The sequence below is a fragment of the Oncorhynchus tshawytscha genome, linkage group LG22, assembly GCF_018296145.1.
Source record: "Oncorhynchus tshawytscha isolate Ot180627B linkage group LG22, Otsh_v2.0, whole genome shotgun sequence".
Lineage (NCBI taxonomy): Eukaryota > Metazoa > Chordata > Actinopteri > Salmoniformes > Salmonidae > Oncorhynchus > Oncorhynchus tshawytscha.
The window spans coordinates 20,124,158-20,145,229 of record NC_056450.1 but is presented as its reverse complement, the minus strand read 5'-3'; the positions used below and the strand labels follow the sequence as shown (position 1 = coordinate 20,145,229).

At 44.8% G+C, this 21,072-nt stretch overlaps 1 protein-coding gene across 3 annotated transcripts in view; it reads right to left on the bottom strand.

The window, feature by feature from the left end:
- nadka (NAD kinase a) overlaps positions 1-13,104 on the bottom strand; it is a 44,543-nt gene extending 31,439 nt beyond the window's left edge. For 2 of the 3 annotated variants that reach the window (XM_024384516.2, XM_024384517.2), the window contains exons 1-2: positions 12,854-13,094; positions 1,008-1,169 (exon numbers count right to left, since the gene is read on the bottom strand). In XM_024384516.2, the coding sequence (XP_024240284.1) occupies positions 1,008-1,156 (149 nt within the window). In that variant the 5' untranslated portion in view covers positions 1,157-1,169; positions 12,854-13,094. Of the gene's footprint in view, positions 1-1,007; positions 1,170-12,853 lie in introns of all 3 variants that reach the window. The other variant, XM_042303894.1, reaches the window with a different exon arrangement.
- Between the last annotated feature and the right edge of the window lie 7,968 nt (positions 13,105-21,072).

Sequence of the window (21,072 nt, the reverse complement as noted above, 5' to 3'; positions counted from 1 at the left end):
CAAATAAAATAAAAATTTTAAAGGCTGATTAATCGGTAGTGGCTTTTTTGGTCCTCCAATAATCGGTATCGGCGTTGAAAAATCATAAATCAGTCAACCTCAACACCAGATGTTCATAATCATGGTTGAAGCATGCAGGATTCTCCAACAAGGTAATGGTGCTGCTGAGTACGGCACAGGGGAGGGCTAAAAGTCTGTAACCGCTATTTTGTGCATTCTTGAGCATTTCTTTTACCCTATTGGGATATTGTGCCTGGCCTAAAATAAAAAGTACAAAAATGTCCACAAAACAATTTTTTAAATGCAACAATTACACTGAGTTACAGTTTAGACAAGGAAATCAGTCAATTTAAAATTCATTAGGCCCTAATCTATGGATTTCACATGACTAGGCAGCGGTGCAGCTATGGGTGGGCATAGGCCCACCCACTGGGGAGCCAGGCCCAGCCAATCCGAATGAGTTTTTCCCCAACAAAAGGGCTTTACAACAGACAGAAATACTCCTTAGTTTCGTCAGCTGTCCGAGTGGCTGGTCTCAGACGATCGCGCAGGTGAAGCAGCCTGGATGTGGAGGTCCTGGGGTGGCGTGGTCTGCGGTTGTGAGGCCGGTTGGACGTACTGTCAAATTCTTTAAAAGAATGTTGGAGGCAGCTTATGGTAGAGAAAGTAACATTCTCTGGCAACAGCTCTGGTGGACGTTCCTGCTGTCAGAATGCCAATTACACGCTCCCTCAACTTGAGATATATATATTTTTTTTTTATCACATAGTGGCGCAACCAATCCACAGGGTGGCGCAGTGCCACAGTTACATTCTCTGGGGAGAAACCTGGTACTCCCAGAAGTGTGCATATACAATTTGCGCATACACATTGAAAATGAAAAAGTTAATGTGAATAACAAAAAAATAGGGTAGTGAGAAAACCAAGACTGACTTTAAATTGGATTGTTCCATCATTTATTTTAGTATTCCACACTGTGAAGTGAAAACGGGGTGATAATACGGTACCTGTAGTCGCAGGCAGTGGCAGATGAGGTGCTCAGACTGCGGGTCTTTCTGGTGCGGATGGCCAGGCCACGGGCGGGGGTCTCCCCACTATCAAAGTCAGAACAGCAGTAGGGGACAGCCTCCACTCCAACCTGCTCTCCAGTTTCCATCTCAGCTCACAGTCTGATAGGAAACAGGTCACGAGGGGACAAAAATGGAGGCGTCAGGTCTACACAGTCAACAAGGCAGGGTAACAGGTTGCCTTCAAAAGTGTGTCTCTTTTACGGTTTACATAGCCCAGAGTTTAACCTTATATGATATGAGTCTATAAGCTTCAGCTTTGGGCTACTGTTGACAAATGCCAAATGATACAGCGGCTAGCTTAGAACGCAAGGTCAGCGTACCTAGTACGATAAACTTAAGCATGTTGTCTTTTTGGTAAAGTTATAGCATGTATGTGCAACATTTAGCATACAAAGTATCTAGATAGTCAGTGGCATATGACAAACTTTGAAAAGACCTTGAACTTGTATCTGTATGCATGTACGGAGGCTCAAGAAATTGCATAGGAACACCGACTGTGCAAATTACATTACCCATGAAGTATTACTAGCTACATATCATATTGCGTTGATCATGCTTTCAGCATTACGTTAGCTAGATAGCTAGCTAGTTACATATAAAGACAAGTGTGATTGCAAGCCAGTCAATAACTACCTTGCTAGCTATCTGTTACAGCTAAGTTAGCTAGCTCACTTTTCCAAAATAGTCTAACCACTGCTGGTATGACAAGTAACTTGGCTAGTACTTCTCTTGTCATGGAGCCTACTACGGCAAGGTTATTAAACCCGGTTCGAATGGCAATTAATCTAGGTGGTGGGCCGCACAAGCCATCTGCTTTAGTTTTTGAGATGATTGATCACTGTCGACGGAGGAGCTGGTTTTTACATAGTGTATATTTATTTATTTGGAAAACATTTCTGTTGGTTGGCAATGTCAATTCTTCCAAATTTTTCCTAAATGTAGGTACATTTTATGTTAGCTAGCTGGACAGACAAACACTGCAGAGTACTACACTGTAAACCAATCACAACACCTGTACTGTTGTTCATCGACTGCTGTTCATCGAATGCTGTTCATCGACTACAGCTCGGCATTTAACACCATAGTACCCTCCAAGCTCGTCATCAAGCTCGAGACCCTGGGTCTCGACCCCGCCCTGTGCAACTGGGTACTGGACTTCCTGACGGGCCGCCCCCAGGTGGTGAGGATAGGCAACAACATCTCCACCCCGCTGATCCTCAACACTGGGGCCCCACAAGGGTGCGTTCTGAGCCCTCTCCTGTACTCCCTGTTCACCCACGACTGCGTGGCCAAGCACGCCTCCAACTCAATCATCAAGTTTGCGGACGACACAACAGTGGTAGGCTTGATTACCAACAACAACGAGACGGCCTACAGGGAGAAGGTGAGGGCCCTCGGAGTGTGGTGTCAGGAAAATAACCTCACACTCAACGTCAACAAAACTAAGGAGATGATTGTGGACTTCAGGAGACAGCAGAGGGAACACCCCTCTATCCACATCGATGGAACAGTAGTGGAGAGGGTAGGAAGTTTTAAGTTCCTCGGCATACACATCACAGACAAACTGAATTGGTCCACCCACACAGACAGCATCGTGAAGAAGGCGCAGCAGCGCCTCTTCAACCTCAGGAGGCTGAAGAAATTCGGCTTGTCACCAAAAGCACTCACAAACTTCTACAGATGCACAATCGAGAGTATCCTGGCGGGCTGTATCATCACCTGGTACGGCAACTGCTCCGCCCACAACCTTAAGGCTCTCCAGAGGGTAGTGAGGTCTACACAACGCATCACTGGGGGCAAACTACCTGCCCTACAGGACACCTACACCACCCGATGTCACAGGAAGGCCATAAAGATCATCAAGGACAGCAACCACCCGAGCCACTGCCTGTTCACCCCGCTATCATCCAGAAGGCGAGGTCAGTACAGGTGCATCAAAGCTGGGACCGAGAGACTGAACAGCTTCTATCTCAAGGCCATCAGACTGTTAAACAGCCACCACTAACATTGAGTGGCTGCTGCCAACACACTGACACTGACACTGACTCAACTCCAGCCACTTTAATAATGGGAATTGATGGGAAATTATGTAAAATATATCACTAGCCACTTTAAACAATGCTACCTAATATAATGTTTACATACCCTACATTATTCATCTCATATGTATACGTATATACTGTAATCTATAACATCTACTGCATCTTTATGTAATACATGTATCACTAGCCACTTTAACTATGCCACTTTGTTTACATACTCATCTCGTATGTATATACTGTACTCGATACCATCTACTGTATCTTGCCTATGCCGCTCTGTACCATCACTCATTCATATATCTTTATGTACATATTCTTTATCCCCTTACACTTGTGTGTATAAGACAGTAGTTTTGGAATTGTTAGTTAGATTACTTGTTGGTTATTACTGCATTGTCGGAACTAGAAGCACAAGCATTTCGCTACACTCGCATTAACATCTGCTAACCATGTGTATGTGACAAATAAAATTTGATTTGATCCATGGAACTATTGTTGCTAATCACGTCTGCCAATGACATGATCCATACCAAAGGCAGTAGACAGTTGGTGACAGCTCGAGAGATCTCCGTCTGACAAACTGCTCTATCAGGTAAAGTATTTTATTTAGTTCTAGTTACATAATCATAACATCAATGCAAGCTGTAAAATGACTCCAAACAACCTTAGTAAAGTAGCTATCTTGCTAGTTAGCTAGCTAATTACAACAAGTAGATATGTTGCTAGCTAGCAGGAGAAGATAGTTTTATCACTAGCTAGCATGTCATTCCGGGACAAGGAGCATTTTAGCTATCAGTTTATTCCAAGTAATAATTTAAGACTACAAAAATCTATAGGACAAGTATTGTAAAGCTAATACAGTCATCAAGGCAGGACCCACTAATTAAATACAATGATATACAACGTCTTGTTGTGTCCCGTGTATATATACATTTACATCTTTCTTCGCATATCTTTTAGATATTTTATTTTCCAAAAACTCAACTTCAAAACACTCTCCTGCAACCCACCAATTAAAAAATATATATTATTTACCTCAAATCTGAAATCCACAATAGAAGCTAGCCAGAAGCTCAGAAGCTAGCCAGCTTACTGGCTAACGTTAGTATTCAGCTAACCACGGTTGATGGTCATCAGATATCCTTTAGCTCGAAAAGCGATCGCCAGTTTTATACAACATGATCAGAACATACGGGACCTAATTTTCTCTCCATATCCCCGGATTTCAACCGCAAGCTCTGGACATTTACACCTGGATCTCGCAGCTAGCTAGCTGCTATCCGTGTGACTATTGGCTTACGTCGATCCCGGAGCAAACATCAATTATTCCGGAGCTAGCCAGCTGAAGAGTTCCATCAGCCACTCCTGGGCTACAATCACCTATTGTAGGTGGATTGATCCCACCTACAATAGGTGTATTGGATTGTATTGTATTGATCCCCCTTGACCCCCTCTACCATACGGAACCCCACTAATCTACCGACGGAAACAGACCTCCATCCTATGATAGCTTGCTACCGTTACCCCAACCAAACTCACTACTAACTGGACCCTTATGATCACTCGACTAAGCATGCCTCTCCTTAATGGCAATATGCCTTGTCCATTGCTTTTCTGGTTAGTGTTTATTGGCTTATTTCACTGTTGAGCCTCTAGCCCTGCTCATTATACCTTATCCAACCTTTCAGTTCCACCATCCACACATGCGATGACATGACCTGGTTTCAATGATGTTTCCAGAGACTCTCTCTCTCATCATCACTCAATACCTAGGTTTACCTCCACTGTATTCACATCCTACCATACCTATGTTGTACATTATATCTTGAAGCTATTTTATCGCCCCCAGAAACCTCCTTTTACTCTGTTCCAGACGACCAATCTCATTGCTTTTACCCGTACTCTTATCCTACTCCTCCTCTGGTGATGTAGAGGTGAATTCAGGCCCTGCAGTGCCTAGCTCCACTCCTATTCCTCAGGCGCTCTCTTTTGATGACTTCTGTAACCGTAATAGCCTTGGTTTCATGCATGTTAACATTAGAAGCCTCCTCCCCAAGTTTGTTTTATTCACTGCTTTAGCACACTCTGCCAACCCGGATGTCCTAGCCGTGTCTGAATCCTGGCTTAGGAGGACCACCAAGAACTCCATCCCAAACTACAACATTTTCAGAGAAGATAGAACGGCCAAAGGGGGCGAAGTTGCAATCTACTGCAGAGGTAGCCTGCAGAGTTCTGTCCTACTATCCAGGTCTGTACCCAAACAATTTGAACTTCTACTTTTAAAAATCCACCTCTCTAAAAAACAAGTCTCTCACCGTTGCCACCTGCTATAGACAACCTTCTGCCCCCAGCTGTGCTCTGGACACCATATGTGAACTGATTGCCCCCCATCGATCTTCAGAGCTCGTGCTGCTAGGCGACTTAAACTGGAACATGCTTAACACCCCAGCCATCCTACAATCTAAACTTGATTCCCTCAATCTCACAGAAATTATCAATGAACCTACCAGGTACCACCCCAAAGCTGTAAACACGGGCACCCTCATAGATATCATCCTAACCAACTTGCCCTCGAAATACACTTCTGCTGTTTTCAACCAAGATCTCAGCGATCACTGCCTCATTGCCTGCATCCGTAATGGGTCAGCTGGCAAACGACCTCCACTCATCACTGTCAAAAGCTCCCTGAGACACTTCAGTGAGTAGGCCTTTCTAATCGACCTGGCCGGGGTATCCTGGAAGGATATTGACCTCATCCCATCAGTAGAGGATGCCTGTTTTTTTTATTTTATGCTTTCCTCACCATCTTAAAATAAGCATGCCTCATTCAAGAAATTTAGAACAAGGAACAGATATAGCCATTGGTTCTCTCCAGACCCGACTGCCCTTAACCAACACAAAAACATCCTATGGCGTTCTGCATTAGCATCGAACAGCCCCTGTGATATGCAACTTTTCAGGGAAGCTAGAAACCAAGGGCTATATCTAACTACACAGGCAGCTAGAAAAGCTAGCGGTTTTTTACCCCCCTTTTTCGTGGTATCCAATTGTTAGTAGCTACTATCTTGTCTCATCGCTACAACTCCCGTACGGGCTCGGGAGAGAGGAAGGTTGAAAGTCATGCGTCCTCCGATACACAACCCAACCAAGCTGCACTGCTTCTTAACACAGTGCGCATCCAACCCAGAAGCCAGCCGCACCAATGTGTTGGAGGAAACGCAGTGCACCTGGCAACCTTGGTTAGCGTGCACTGCGCCCGGCCCACCACAGGAGTCGCTGGTGCGCGATGAGATAAGGATATCCCTACCGGCCAAACCTTCCCTAACTCGGACGACGCTATGCCAATTGTGCGTCGCCCCACGGACCTCCCGGTCGCGGCCGGTTACAACAGAGCCTGGGCGCGAACCCAGAGTCTCTGGTGCACAGCTGGCGCTGCAGTACAAAGGCTAGCTTTTTCAGGCAGAAATTTGCTTCCTGCAACACAAACTCAAAAAAGTTCTGGGACGCTGTAAAGTCCATGGAGAATAAGAACACCTCCCAGCTGCCCACTGCACTGAGGATAGGAAACATTGTCACCGCTGATAAATCCACTATAATTGAGAATTTCAATAAGCATTTTTCTACGGCTGGCCATGCTTTCCACCTGGCTACCCCTACCCCGGTCAACAGCACTGCACCCCTGTTGATGGAATTTATATGTTTAAATTAATGATTAGAATATTCCACCCTGAAACCATATAAAAGGCCAATGTATCAGAATCATAAAATTATAATAAATTATGCGTGTAGTTTTAGTCATGATGTGTGTAGTTTTAGTCAGAATTAGGGTAAAACAATAACTGTACAATATGTCTCCATGGTATCTTGAACACAGACTATCCCTGGCTAGGGGCCTCTGAAAGATTGAGGAAAGGACGGGAGGTACTTCCCACGGTCTCCCTATCTTGAGGGAGGACAGGGAGTGATTCTCACGGCCTCCCCTAATCTTCGTCGGCTGGGTGGTGGTACAGTATGTGCGTAGGATACCTAATGTTTGTGTGTGTAAGTATGTGCGTAAGGAATTGGTGTGTGAAAGTATGTGCGTAAGAAGCCAGTATAAAATGAATGGTCTTGTAAAACTAACCAGCGCTCTCATCAATAAACCTTTGACTATTTTAGCTTCGTCTGTTTCATTCGACCAGTATCTTACAAATTCTGAGTTGCAGACTGAGTAGTATAATTTAATTGGGTTATGAACCTTTAGAACTTAGTTCTCGTGACAACCCCCACAGCAACTTTCCCAAGCCTTCCCCATTTCTCCTTCTCCCAAATCCAGTCAGCTGATGTTCTGAAAGAGCTGCAAAATCTGAACCCCTACAAATCAGCCGGGATAGACAATCTGGACCCTCTCTTTCTAAAATTATCTGCCGAAATTGTTGCAACCCCTATTACTAGCCTGTTCAACCTCTCGTGTCGTCTGAGACTCCCAAAGATTGGAAAGCAGCTGCGGTCATCCCCCTCTTCAAAGGGGGAAGACACTCTTGACCCAAACTGCTACAGACCTATATCTATCCTACCCTGCCTTTCTAAGGTCTTCGAAAGCCAAGTTAACAAACAGATCACCGACCATTTCGAATCCCACCATACCTTCTCCGCTATGCAATCTGGTTTCAGAGCTGGTCATGCGAGAACCTCAGCCACGCTCAAGGTCCTAAACGATATCTTAACCACCATCGATAAGAAACAATACTGTGCAGCCGTATTCATTGACCTGGCCAGGCTTTCGACTCTGTCAATCACCACATCCTCATCGGCAGACTCGATAGCCTTGGTTTCTCAAATGATTCCCTCGCCTGGTTCACCAACTACTTCTCAGACAGAGTTCATTGTGTCAAATCAGAGGGCCTGTTGTCCAGACCTCTGGCAGTCTCTATGGGGGTGCCACAGGGTTAAATTCTCGGACCGACTCTTCTCTGTATACATCAATGATGTCGCTCTTGCTGCTGGTGAGTCTCTGATCCACCTCTACGCAGACGACACCATTCTGTATACTTCTAGCCCTTCTTTGGACACATAACCCTCCAGACGAGCTTCAATGCCACACAACTCTCCTTCAGTGGACTCCAATTGCTCTTACATACAAGTAAAACTAAATGCATGCTCTTCAAACGATCGCTGCCTGCACCTGCCCGCCCGTCCAACATCACTACTCTGGACGGTTCAGACTTAGAATATGTGGACAACTACAAATACCTAGGTGTCTGGTTAGACTATAATCTCTCCTTCCAGACTCACATCTCCAATCCAAAGTCAAATCTAGAATTGGCTTCCTATTTCGCAACAAAGCATCCTTCACTCATGCTGCCAAACATACCCTTGTAAAACTGACCATCCAACCGATCCTCGACTTCGGCGATGTCATTTACAAAATAGCCTCCAATAACCTACTCAATAAATTGGATGCAGTCTATCACAGTGCCATCTGTTTTGTCACCAAAGCCCCATATACTACCCACCACTGCGACCTGTACACACTCGTTGGCTGGCCCTCGCTTCATACTCGTCGCCCAACCCACTGGCTCCATATCTACAAGACCCTGCTAGGTAAAATCCCCCCTTATCTCAGCTCGCTGGTCACCAGGTATATCTCTCTGGTCACCTCCAAAACCAATTATTCCGTTGGCCGCCTCTCCTTCCAGTTCTCTGCTGCCAATGACTGGAACGAACTATAAAAATCTCTGAAACACTTACCTCCCTCACTAGCTTTAAGCACCAGCGGTCAGAGCAGCTCACAGATTACTGCACCTGTACATAGCTCATCTATAATTTAGCCCAAACAACTACCTCTCCCCCTACTGTATTTATTTTGCTCCTTTGCACCCCATTATTTCTATTTTGCACATTATTCCACTACAAATCTACCATTCCAGTATTTTACTTGCTATATTGTATTTACTTTGCCATGGCCTTTTTTTTTGCCTTTACCTCCCTTATCTCACCTCATTTGCTCACATTGTATATAGACTTATTTTTCTACTGTATTGTTTATTGACTATGTTTGTTTTACTCCATGTGTAACTCTGTGTTGTTGTATGTGTTGAACTGCTATGCTTTATCTTGGCCAGGTCACAATTGTAAATGAGAACTTGTTCTCAACTTGCCTAACTGGTTAAATAAAGATGAAATAAATAAAAATCCCAGTCAATAGATGGAGGATGATTGCAGAGCACCCTGCCTCAGACTGTCAGGATGTACATTTTCAAGCTCATGAACTACATTCCTCTGCTGTGGTGATTTATTTTAATTATTCTTATCTCACAACCAAGTGAGATCAAGTTCTATGTACCAAGCATGGGCTGATTCATTCCCCTGTGAGGAGAACCATCCTACTGCAGTTTGAACTAGCTCTGCCCTCCCTATTTAGCCATTGGGACCACATATGCATTTCCCCATTGTCTTTCTTTATGGGTTTTGTCTTACACAGCATAGTGCATTTTAAAGTTGAAGAACACCAACTATGGGGCTGCCTATGGGGCCTGGGTACACAAATTCTCCTATTGAGAATTGGGAAATACTGAAGCACGAGTTGAAAACAGTTCTACAGCCTCCAGAGACACAGGCTTTTGACATAGATGGTAATGCTCTCATTTCTGGACTGCAACACTAAGATTGTGCCCTCCACCACACTTGATATATATTGATTGGTATATTATACTATATTTAGATATTTCAAAATGCTGCCGGAGACACCTTTGATATTTGTATAAATATTAAATGGTGAAACACTATTTGTGATTGTGTTCTTTGTTGGAATGTATATGCATAAAACATACATTATGAAAAACAAGTCTGTCAGGAGGAATGGGCCACAATTCACCCAACTTATTGTGGGAAGCTCGTGGAAGGCTACCTGAAACGCTTGACCCAAGTTAAGCAATGTAAAGGCAATGCTACCAAATACTAATTGAGTGTATGTAAACTTCTGATCCACTGGGAATGTGATGAAAGAAAACCTGAAATAAATCACTATTATTCTGACATTTCACATTCTTAAAATAAAGTGGTGATCCTAACTGACCTAAGACAGGGAATTTTTAGTAGGATTAAATGTCAGGAATTGTGAAAAACTGAGTTTAAATGTATTTGGCTAAGGTGTATGTAAACTTCCAACTTCAACTGTAAGTATCTTGATAACCTCAGGAAAAAAAAGAAAGACTATTTTCAGGACCCGGTCTTTCAAAAATATTTTGTAAAAAAACAAATAACTTCACAGATCTTCCTTGTAAAGGGTTTAAATACGGCTTCCCATGCTTGGTCAATGATCCATACACAATTAATGAACACGCACCCTTGGAACGGTCGTTAAGACACTAACAGCCTTCAGACGGTAGGCAATTAAGGTTACAGTTATGAAAACGTAGGACACTAAAGAGGCCTTTCTACCGACTCTGAAAAACACCAAAAGAAAGATGCCCAGGGTCCCTGATTATCTGCGTGAATGTGCCTTAGGCATGCTGCTAGGAGGCATGAGGACTGCAGATGTGGCCAGGGCAATAAATTGCCATGTCTGTACTGTGAGACGCCTAAGACATTGCTACAGGGAGACAGGACGGACAGCTGATCCTCCTCGCAGTGGCAGACCATGTGTACCATCACCTGCACAGGAACGGTACATCCAAATATCACACCAGCAGGACAGGTACAGGATGGCAACAACAACTGCCCGAGTTACACCAGGAACGCACAATCCCTCCATCAGTGCTCAGACTGTCCGAAATAGGCTGAGAGAGGCTGGACTGAGGGCTTGTATGCCTGTTGTAAGGCAGGTCCTCAGTCATCACTGGCTACAACATCGCCTATGGGCACAAACCCACCATCGCTGGACCAGACAGGACTGGCAAAAAGTGCACTTCACTGACGAGTTGTGGTTTTGTCTCACCAGGTGATGGTCGGATTTGCACTTATCGTTGAAGGAATGAGCATTACACAGAGGCCTGTACTCTAGAGCGGGATCGATTTGGAAGTGGAGGGTCCAACAAGGTTTGGAGCGGTGTGTCACAGCATAATCGGACTGAGCTTGTTGTTATTGCAGGCAATCTCAACGCTGTGTGTTACCGGGAAGACATCCTCCTCACTCATGTGCTACCTTTCCTGCAGGCTCATCCTGACATGTCCCTCCAGCATGACAATGCCACCAGCCATACTGCTCGTTCTGTGCATGATTTCCTGCAAGACAGGAATGTCAGTGTTCTGCCATGGCCAACGACAAGCCCGGATCTCAATCCCATTGAGCACATCGGGGACCTGTTCGATCGGAGGGTGAGGGCTAGGGCCATTCCCCCCAGAAATGTCCGGGAACTTGCAGGTGCCTTGGTAGAAGAGTGGGGTAACATCTCACAGCAAGAACTGGCAAATCAGGTGCAGTCCGTCCATGAGGAGGAGATGCACTGCAGTACTTAATGCAGCTGGTGGCCACACCAGATTCTGACTTACTTTTGATTTTGACCCCCCTTTGTTCAGGGACACATTATTCCATTTCGGTCACATGTCTGTGGAACTTGTTCAGTTTATGTCTCAGTTGTTGAATCATGTTCATACAAATATTTACATGTTAAGTTTGCTGAAAATAAACGCAGTTTACAGTGAGCCGACGTTTTTTTATTTTTTTACCGAGTTTATATCATGAGCTTCCTGGAAATTCCCAGCCCTAGTATTGGGCAGTTACTATGACAAATAATCTGGTTTAGAAATCAAACTCTGGTCATTTAATTGCAGAGCGCATTGTACAACTGTTTTTAGAGAAGTTCGCATTGTAAGGTAACGCTTATGTTATGCCATATGTATTGGCTAATATACATATGCAGCTGTCATTTTTAAACCTCCATTCTAGCATACATGCCATCTTCCTATCTACATTATTTTGTTTGGACTAATATGAAAATTATATGATTGAATGTTTAAGCTTGCAACTAGTTAATTGAAATTAAACAATCATGCCAAAACATGATTCAAAATTGAATTCACTGAGAAATAGCTCATGAAACACTAGCTTCCTAAGCAGGCACATCAAGACCATTCGTATAGGATGCTGCATATTTCAAGTGCACTCAAAGTAATATTTATCTTACGTCATTCAGTCTTTGGGAGCTAAAGTTAGTTAGTCCCTCTGACTGAACACACAGACCGCAGACATTCGGATCACTATTTCATGTGAGGCTGTATTTATATTTTAGCTAGGTAGAAACAAATCATTGGCTGCGTTCATCATGAGAGGTACGTACAGGAGTACTGATTGGTTCCAAGTTTAGACGTTTTTGCCTGAGCAGACAGTGTTGAAACAGTTACTTTTTATGAGAAAATGTGCAAGAATTTAAAGGTGCCAACAAATTCAACAGTAACCATAAGAACATTTCATTGTCGATGACAAAACAATACTCTCCTTCCTCGACGTAGGTCGAGCAACCAATGTTTTCGGCGTCGGCTTTCAAGCTACTGTATTTACCTAAACGTTAGTCAAATTAACAGCAACACAACAGGTACCTAGCTAAGCATGCTACCTAACTAGTTATCAAGATAACTACCTAGTGAGCTATCTGATAGCAAATCTGTCAGGCTAAAAATGTAGCTAACTAACCAGCTTCAACAGAGAAACCCGGACTAGCTGTCCAAGCTAACTTTTAAGCGCTAGCTAGCGTGTCTGATGGCTAGCAAGCAAAATAGCCTAGCTAGCTACTTTACATTAACGCCTTCAAGGTAGCTCACCGTTTGAGGTAACACGTCGTTATGATTTGCCACGAAAATTGGGGCCGCACTACCGAAAAGGCTCTCTTAACCTGCTATGAAAATCACTTCGTATCGAAGTGGCGTGAAAAACGTTGGATCAAAGCTTCTCCATTACTGTTCCCTCGAACTGCCTCTTCGTCACTTATACGGTCTATGACTTGCCTGGCAAAAATACAGTCTTCGGCGTTCAATAGTATCCAGCTGTATCTCCGCAGCAGCCTGTGACTTCTTCTTCGGGATAGTGTTGGCTGATCGCATCAAATTTAAGTTGCTTACACCGCCACCTACTGTACTGGAGTGTGAGGCCATTCACAGCCTACCTATATTCAACCTGGCAAGTCAGTTAAGAACAAATTCTTATTTACAATGAAGGCCTAGGAACAGTGTTCAGGGGCAGAACGACATATTTTTACCTTGTCAGCTCGGGGATTCGATCTAGAAACCTTTCGGGTACTGGCCCAATGCTCGAACCACGAGGCTACCTGCTGTTAAGACCTTACATCAAACCTCAACATGACAGACAATGTCTTCTCCGTTTACCCACGCTCTCCACCGGATCAAACGGCAAGCGTCACAGACACCAGAAATCTTCACTTTCAGCTGATCTTCCTAAACATTTAATGCCACCCCAGTTATCACTCTTTTCAATGGTGCCCTGCGCTGGAGAGCAAAGCAAGTCACATTTATTGTCCAAAATCGTGCGATCCAGGGTGCCCACTCCCTCTGGACTGAAAAAACACAATAAATCGTCCCAAACCTCTTCTCCACCCAACCTACCACCACTTATGGATCAGCCAAAATGCAAGGGTCCATTCTCTCCACAAATATTACTCCCACTGGGCCAGAATCATCCTTTACATCCTCGGACCGAGGCCCGAACTCAGCGGTCCTCACTGCAGGAACTTCATCCACACTCTTGTCAGGTTCCATAGCTGAGCTACTGGAACACGTATCCCTCTTTTTGCACTAGACACCAACCTTCCTCACCATATTGCTTCCCTCTACACTCAACTTCTTCTCAACAGTCATCACTGCATCTGCCACCACATCTAATTCATCCTCACTCTCGTCACTCAATTTCCTCAAGTTCTTCCAAGAGTTCTGTGAAATCCATCATTCCAAATTCCCTCATAACCATTTCCACTGTCCTCCTTTTTTCTTGTCCAGCATCTTCTCCTTCACCAGATCTTTCAGAAGGCCTGTGTAATCCCACACTCCATGATTACTCATAATATGCTCCACTTTCTTTCCTTATTTCCTTTTCCGCCACCTTCTCCAATCACTCATGTTCTCCAAAAATTTCTCCCTGTGCAACCTCTCCAACGCCATCTTTACAACAGCTGTCTGTTCTCTCAGTTTGTGATGAAAACTACCCTGTCATTAACAACAATCCTTTCGCCATCTACTGGCCGTAGTTCTTCTTCTTTGGGATTGGATTGGCAGATCGCATCCAACTTTTAAGGTGCATACACCGCCACCTACTGTACTGGAGTGTGAGGCCAGCCACGGCCAACCAACATTAAAATATCTTCATTAGTCCTGTTCCTCTAAGTGAAAAAGTCTAAGACACCACTTCCATTCCCCCACTACACCACCCAAACCAGCCTCTATAACCCTTTCTACATCATACAGTTCACAAAATATCAACACATACTCCACTGTTTCCTCCACCAACCACTCATCACACAGACATGTTTCATGTCTCATCATTCACAACATGCCATTCAAACCTGTGTGCCCAACCCATAGTCTACTCCACACAACTTCCTCTCTCCTACATCCCATCCTCCTTATCTCTTCCTTTACTGACCTGTGCACCTGATAAAATTGCCTCCCCTCACAACTAACTTCCTAGTCTGTTTGTCAAAGATCAATCGCTTCTGCCTAGATCAAGGACTTGACTTCCATGCGGCCCAGCGGGACCTGAATATCTTCCCTCTCTCTCCTCACAGCACTCTTATCCACCACATCAGCCTTCTCATTACCTCCACACCCACATGGATGGGAACCCAGCAAAAGCTTCCCACCACTACCATCCTCTCCAGTCACATTAACAGCACCATCATCTCCACAAACAGTCTCCCCTATCGGACCTGCCCGTCTTCACACTACTCAACACTGCAGCCAAATCAGAGAACATCACCACTGAGTGGTTTCACCTCCTCCACCCATCTCAGACCTATAATCACAACCAACAACTCGGACTTCTCCGTCACATTACCTTGCTCCACTCGCGAAGCGGCCAAGTTCGGTAGCCGGGATAGATAGTCCACCTTGACATTTTATTTTCCTCCCTTGTGATGGACACAGCACTGGAAGGGCCAGAGCTCCAGATACCACCTGGTCACGCGAGAATTCCGGTCCTTCATGGTCTGGATCCAGGTCAGGGCTCTGTGCTCACCAAGTAGCAAGTAACAGAGTGGATGATCAAGACCAACAAGAAGTGCTGGCATTGTGGAAGGGGCCATCAGGCGTCCTAGTGCACCCACAACAAGCCCTGCGGTCTCTGCAAGGAAACACATCTACAAGTCTTTCACAAGGTCACTGTGCTCCTACACCATGGAGAGTGTACCCTAGACACCTACGCTATTCTGGACGACGGGTCCGAGCATACCATGCTCCTTCCAGATGTTGCACAGAAGCTTGGGTTACAGGGGAACACAGAATAACTAGCCCTCAGAACCATTCCCCTGGACATCCAAACCCTCTGTGGTGCATCAGTGACCCTTCGAAACTCTCCTGCCTCGCAATCCAAGACCAACTTTAGAAGAGGTACAAGCACTTGGTTGGTCTCCCCCTACAGTTGTTCATCAAAGCCAACCCTCTAGTCCTCATTGGTGAAGATCATCCTCATTTGATCTTCCCATCAAACCAGTGAGGTTGGATCCTCCTGGTGTACACCACCTGAGCCAAAGTGTTGGTCCAGCACCTCTGGCATAAACATCGGGACTGGGATGACCCTCTTCTCATTCAAGATCTTCTCCAGGCTTGGAACAATTGGGAAGGAGAGCTACAGATCCTGCCGCGCATCACTCTGCCTAGGTGCTACGTACCTGCAGATGTCTACCAGTCGAGTGTCACCAGAGAGGTCCATGTGTTCTGTGACGTTTCAGAGAAGGCCTACAGGTTTGTTGCGTAACTGAGGACAGATGAGTCACAACAAGACCTACCTGTCATTCCTGATGGCCAGGTCCAGAGTTTCTCCTTAGCGACTACATTCCATGCCAAGACTGGAGCTCTGTGCAGCCGTCACTGGAACCCAGCTTGCCAAGCTGCTAGAGAAAGAGCTTACCTTGAAGATAGACCAGACCACGCTGTGGACATATTCCACAACATTGCTGATGTGGTTGCAGTGGAAATCCTGCCGCTTTCAAGTTTTTTTTAGGCACCCAGGTGGCTGAGATTCAAGAACTTACAGACCTCCGTGCATGGCGCTATGTGGATTTGGTGAGGAATCCCGCAGATGACATCACAAGAGGCAAGACTCTGAAAGACCTTGCGGAGCCCAACAGATGGAGCCAAGGACCATTGTTTCTCATTCAAAGTCCAGACGAGTGGCCAGCTAAGCCAAACGTTCATTGTGAAGAGAACACGTCTGAACTCCCAGAAGCCCACCTTCTGTCGTGTCACTGCAGTTGCTGGTCCCCAAGACCCAGATGTGAGCCAGTATACCACATGGCGCGACGAGAAGAGAGGGGGATAATCTTCAAGTGTCTCACCATGAGGGGTGTACAGTCGTGGCCAAAGGTTTTGAGAATGACACAAATATTCATTTTCACAAAGTCTGCTGCCTCAGATTGCATGATGGCAATGTGCATATACTCCAGAATGTTATGAAGAGTGATCAGATGAATTAAAATTAATTGCAAAGTCCCTCTTTGCCATGCAAATGAACTGAATCCCCCCCCCCAAAAAAAAGATTTCCACTGCATTTCAGCCCTGCCACAAAAGGACCAACTGACATCATGTCAGTGATTCTCTCATTAACACAGGTGTGAGTGTTGACAAGGACAAGGCTGGAGATCACTCTGTCATGCTGATTGAGTTCGAATAACAGATTGGAAGCGTCAAAAGGAGGATGGTGCTTGGAATCATTGTTCTTCCTCTGCCAACCATGGTTATGTGCAACAAAACTCATGCAGTCATCATTGCTTTGCACAAAAAGGTCTTCACAGCCAAGGATATTGCTGCCAGTAAGATTGCACCTAAATCAATAATTTATCGGATCATCAAGAACTTCAAGGAGAGCGGTTCAATTGTTGTGAAGAAGGCTTCAGGGCGCCAAAGAAAGTCCAGCAAGCGCCAGGACCGTCTCCTAAAGTTGATTTAGCTGCGGGATCGGTGCACCACCAGTACAGACCTTGCTCAGGAATGGCAGCAGGCAGGCGTGAGTGCATCTGCACGCACAGTGAGGCGAAGACTTTTGGAGGATGGCCTGGTGTCAAGAAGGGCAGTAAAGAAGACACTTCTCTCCAGGAAAAACATCTGGGACAGACTGATATTCTGCAAAAGGTACAGGGATTGGACTGCTGAGGACTGGGGTAAAGTCATTTTCTCTGATGAATCCCTTTTCCGATTGTTTGGGGCATCTGGAAAAAAGCTTGTCCGGAGAAGACAAGGTGAGCGCTACCATCAGTCCTGTGTCATGCCAACAGTAAAGCATCCTGAGACCATTCATGTGTGGGGTTGCTTCTCAGCCAAGGGAGTGGGCTCACTCACAATTTTGCCTAAGAACAGCCATGAATAAAGAATGGTACCAACACATCTTCCGAGAGCAACTTCTCCCAACCATCCAGGAACAGTTTGGTGGAGCCCCTTGCCATAAGGCAATAGTGATAACTAAGTGGCTTGGGGATCAAAACATCTATATTTTGGGTCCATGGCCAGGAAACTCCCCACACCTTAATCCCATTGAGAACTTGGTCAATCCTAAAGAGGCGAGTGGACAAACGAAAACCCACAAATTCGGACAAACTCCAAGCATTGATTATGCAAGAATGGGCTACCATCAATCAGGATGTGGCCCAGAAGTTAATTGACAGCATGCCATGGCAGAGGTCTTGAAAAAGAAGGGTCAACACTGCAAATATTGACTCTTTGCATCAACTTCATGTAATTGTCAATAAAAGCCTTTGACACTTATGAAATGCTTGTAACTATACTTCAGTATTCCATAGTAACATCTGACAAAAATATCTAATGACAGTGAAGCAGCAAACTTTGTAGAAATTAATATTTGTGTCATTCTCAAAACTTTCGCTTTAACCTCCCTGCAGTCCACATTTCGGAGTAGTTTTGGAGAGAGAGATTGGCTCCGTTACCACTACCCTCATAACTACAGTGGGTGTCTAGTCAGTGACCGAAGAAGTGCTCAGAACTGTCCTCATTGAAGTGAAGGGTGTCCTGAATTCGAAGCCCTTGGGCTACGTGTACTGCAGTATCGCAGACCTGGACCCCGTGACTCTTAACCTCCTGTTGATGGGGCAGCCAGACGAATCCCTGCCGTAAGTGGTGTACCCAGAGACTGAGCTCCTCAGCAGACGTCAATGGAGACACTGCCAGATCCTGATGGATCACTTCTGGGCCAGCTACATCAGGCACTACCTAACCAACCTGCTTGCCCGCCAGAGTGGCATGCCATACCTGCCGACCTCAAAAGGGATGTGGTGGTTATGTTGTTGGACCCCAGCTTCTGAGAGCCCTCTGGCCTATCGGACGGATCATTAAAGTTCACCCAAGCGCAGATGGTCATGTAAGTACTGCCGAGGTCAAGATCAAGGACAGAACATACACCCGTCCTGTTGTCCGGTTGGTAGACCTCCCAGCTCTCCCGGACAGAAAGGACCGGCCATCCAGAATCACAACACATACACAAACGTACACTTTGTTTTCATGACATTGTCAGCAAACCCATCTACACGAAGGACTGCTTCTTCAGGGGAGTGCCAATATGTCTGGCTGGTTGCTTCAAAGCATCTCAGTAGCCCATACATAGCATCAGCAAGTCAGGGTTTATATAAATCATTGGTTAATCCATACCACATAGTGACTTCAGACCCCTAGACTTTTTCTACATTGTTTTGTTACAGCTGGAATTTAAAATGGATAAATTTGCAATTGTGTCACTGATCTACACACAATATTCAATAGTGTCAAAGTGGAGTTAATTTATAGGCATTTCTAAAAACAGAATAAAAAAATGAATATTAATATTCACTGCGTTTGTTATGGCAAGCCTAAGTTAGTTATGAATAAAAATGTGCTTAAAGTCACAAATTGCATGGACTCACTTTGTACAATAAGTGTTTAACAATTTTGAAATGGCTACCTCATCACTTTTTTATTTATTTTTTATTTCACCTTTATTTAACCAGGTAGGCTAGTTGAGAACAAGTTCTCATTTGCAACTGCGACCTGGCCAAGATAAAGCATAGCAGTGTGAGCAGACAACAGAGTTACACATGGAATAAACAATTAACAAGTCAATAACACAGTAGAAAACAAAGGGGGGAGTCTATATACAATGTGTGCAAAAGGCATGAGGAGGTAGGCGAATAATTACAATTTTGCAGATTAACACTGGAGTGATAAATGATCAGATGGTCATGTACAGGTAGAGATATTGGTGTGCGAAAGAGCAGAAAAGTAAATAAATAAAAACAGTATGGGGATGAGGTAGGTGAAAATGGGTGGGCTATTTACCAATAGACTATGTACAGCTGCAGCGATCGGTTAGCTGCTCAGATAGCTGATGTTTGAAGTTGGTGAGGGAGATAAAAGTCTCCAACTTCAGCGATTTTTGCAATTCGTTCCAGTCACAGGCAGCAGAGTACTGGAACGAAAGGCGGCCAAATGAGGTGTTGGCTTTAGGGATGATCAGTGAGATACACCTGCTGGAGCGCGTGCTACGGATGGGTGTTGCCATCGTGACCAGTGAACTGAGATAAGGCGGAGCTTTACCTAGCATGGACTTGTAGATGACCTGGAGCCAGTGGGTCTGGCGACGAATATGTAGCGAGGGCCAGCCGACCAGAGCATACAAGTCGCAGTGGTGGGTGGTATAAGGTGCTTTAGTGACAAAACGGATGGCACTGTGATAGACTGCATCCAGTTTGCTGAGTAGAGTGTTGGAAGCCATTTTGTAGATGACATCGCCGAAGTCGAGGATCGGTAGGATAGTCAGTTTTACTAGGGTAAGCTTGGCGGCGTGAGTGAAGGAGGCTTTGTTGCGGAATAGAAAGCCGACTCTTGATTTGATTTTCGATTGGAGATGTTTGATATGAGTCTGGAATGAGAGTTTGCAGTCTAGCCAGACACCTAGGTACTTATAGATGTCCACATATTCAAGGTCGGAACCATCCAGGGTGGTGATGCTAGTCGGGCATGCGGGTGCAGGCAGCGATCGGTTGAAAAGCATGCATTTGATTTTACTAGCGTTTAAGAGCAGTTGGAGGCCACGGAAGGAGTGCTGTATGGCATTGAAGCTTGATTGGAGGTTAGATAGCACAGTGTCCAATGACGGGCCGAAAGTATATAGACCCCACACGGTCGAGCAGTGAATTTCAAGCAGATTTAACTACAAAGACTAGAGGCTTTCCATGGTTCACAAAGGGCACCTGTTTTGGTAGATGGGTAAACAAAAGTTGACATTGAATTTACCTTTGAGCACGGTGTAGTTATGAATTACACTTTGGATGGTGTATCAATGCAGCCAGCCACAACAAGGATAGAGGCGCCCTTCCGAAATCAGTTGCCATGTTCTAATATGTGAAATGCGCATCTCCTGAGTTGGGATCGTAGGTGGTTCAACAAATTTGTCCTTAGTTTAATGCACTTACTATAAATTATTCTGCATGTGTTTGCTATAGTAAATATATATATATTTTTAAATATGTTTTATTGCCACATACACCGGATAGGGTGCAGGGAAATGTGTTTTACAGGGTCAGCCATAGTTGGACGCCACCACTTTAGCAAATTAGGGTTAAGTGCCTTGCTCAAGGGCACAGAGAACAGATTTTTCACCTTGTCTGCTCAGGTATTCGAATCAGCAACCTTTCGGTTACTGGCCCAATGCTCTAACTGCTAGGCCTCAATAACTATAATGAGTGTATTTTAAAAGTAGAAATTACAAGACTTCAATGTAATTACAATAACTAACATTGTTACTTGCAGAATTAAACTCAGAACACAACAGA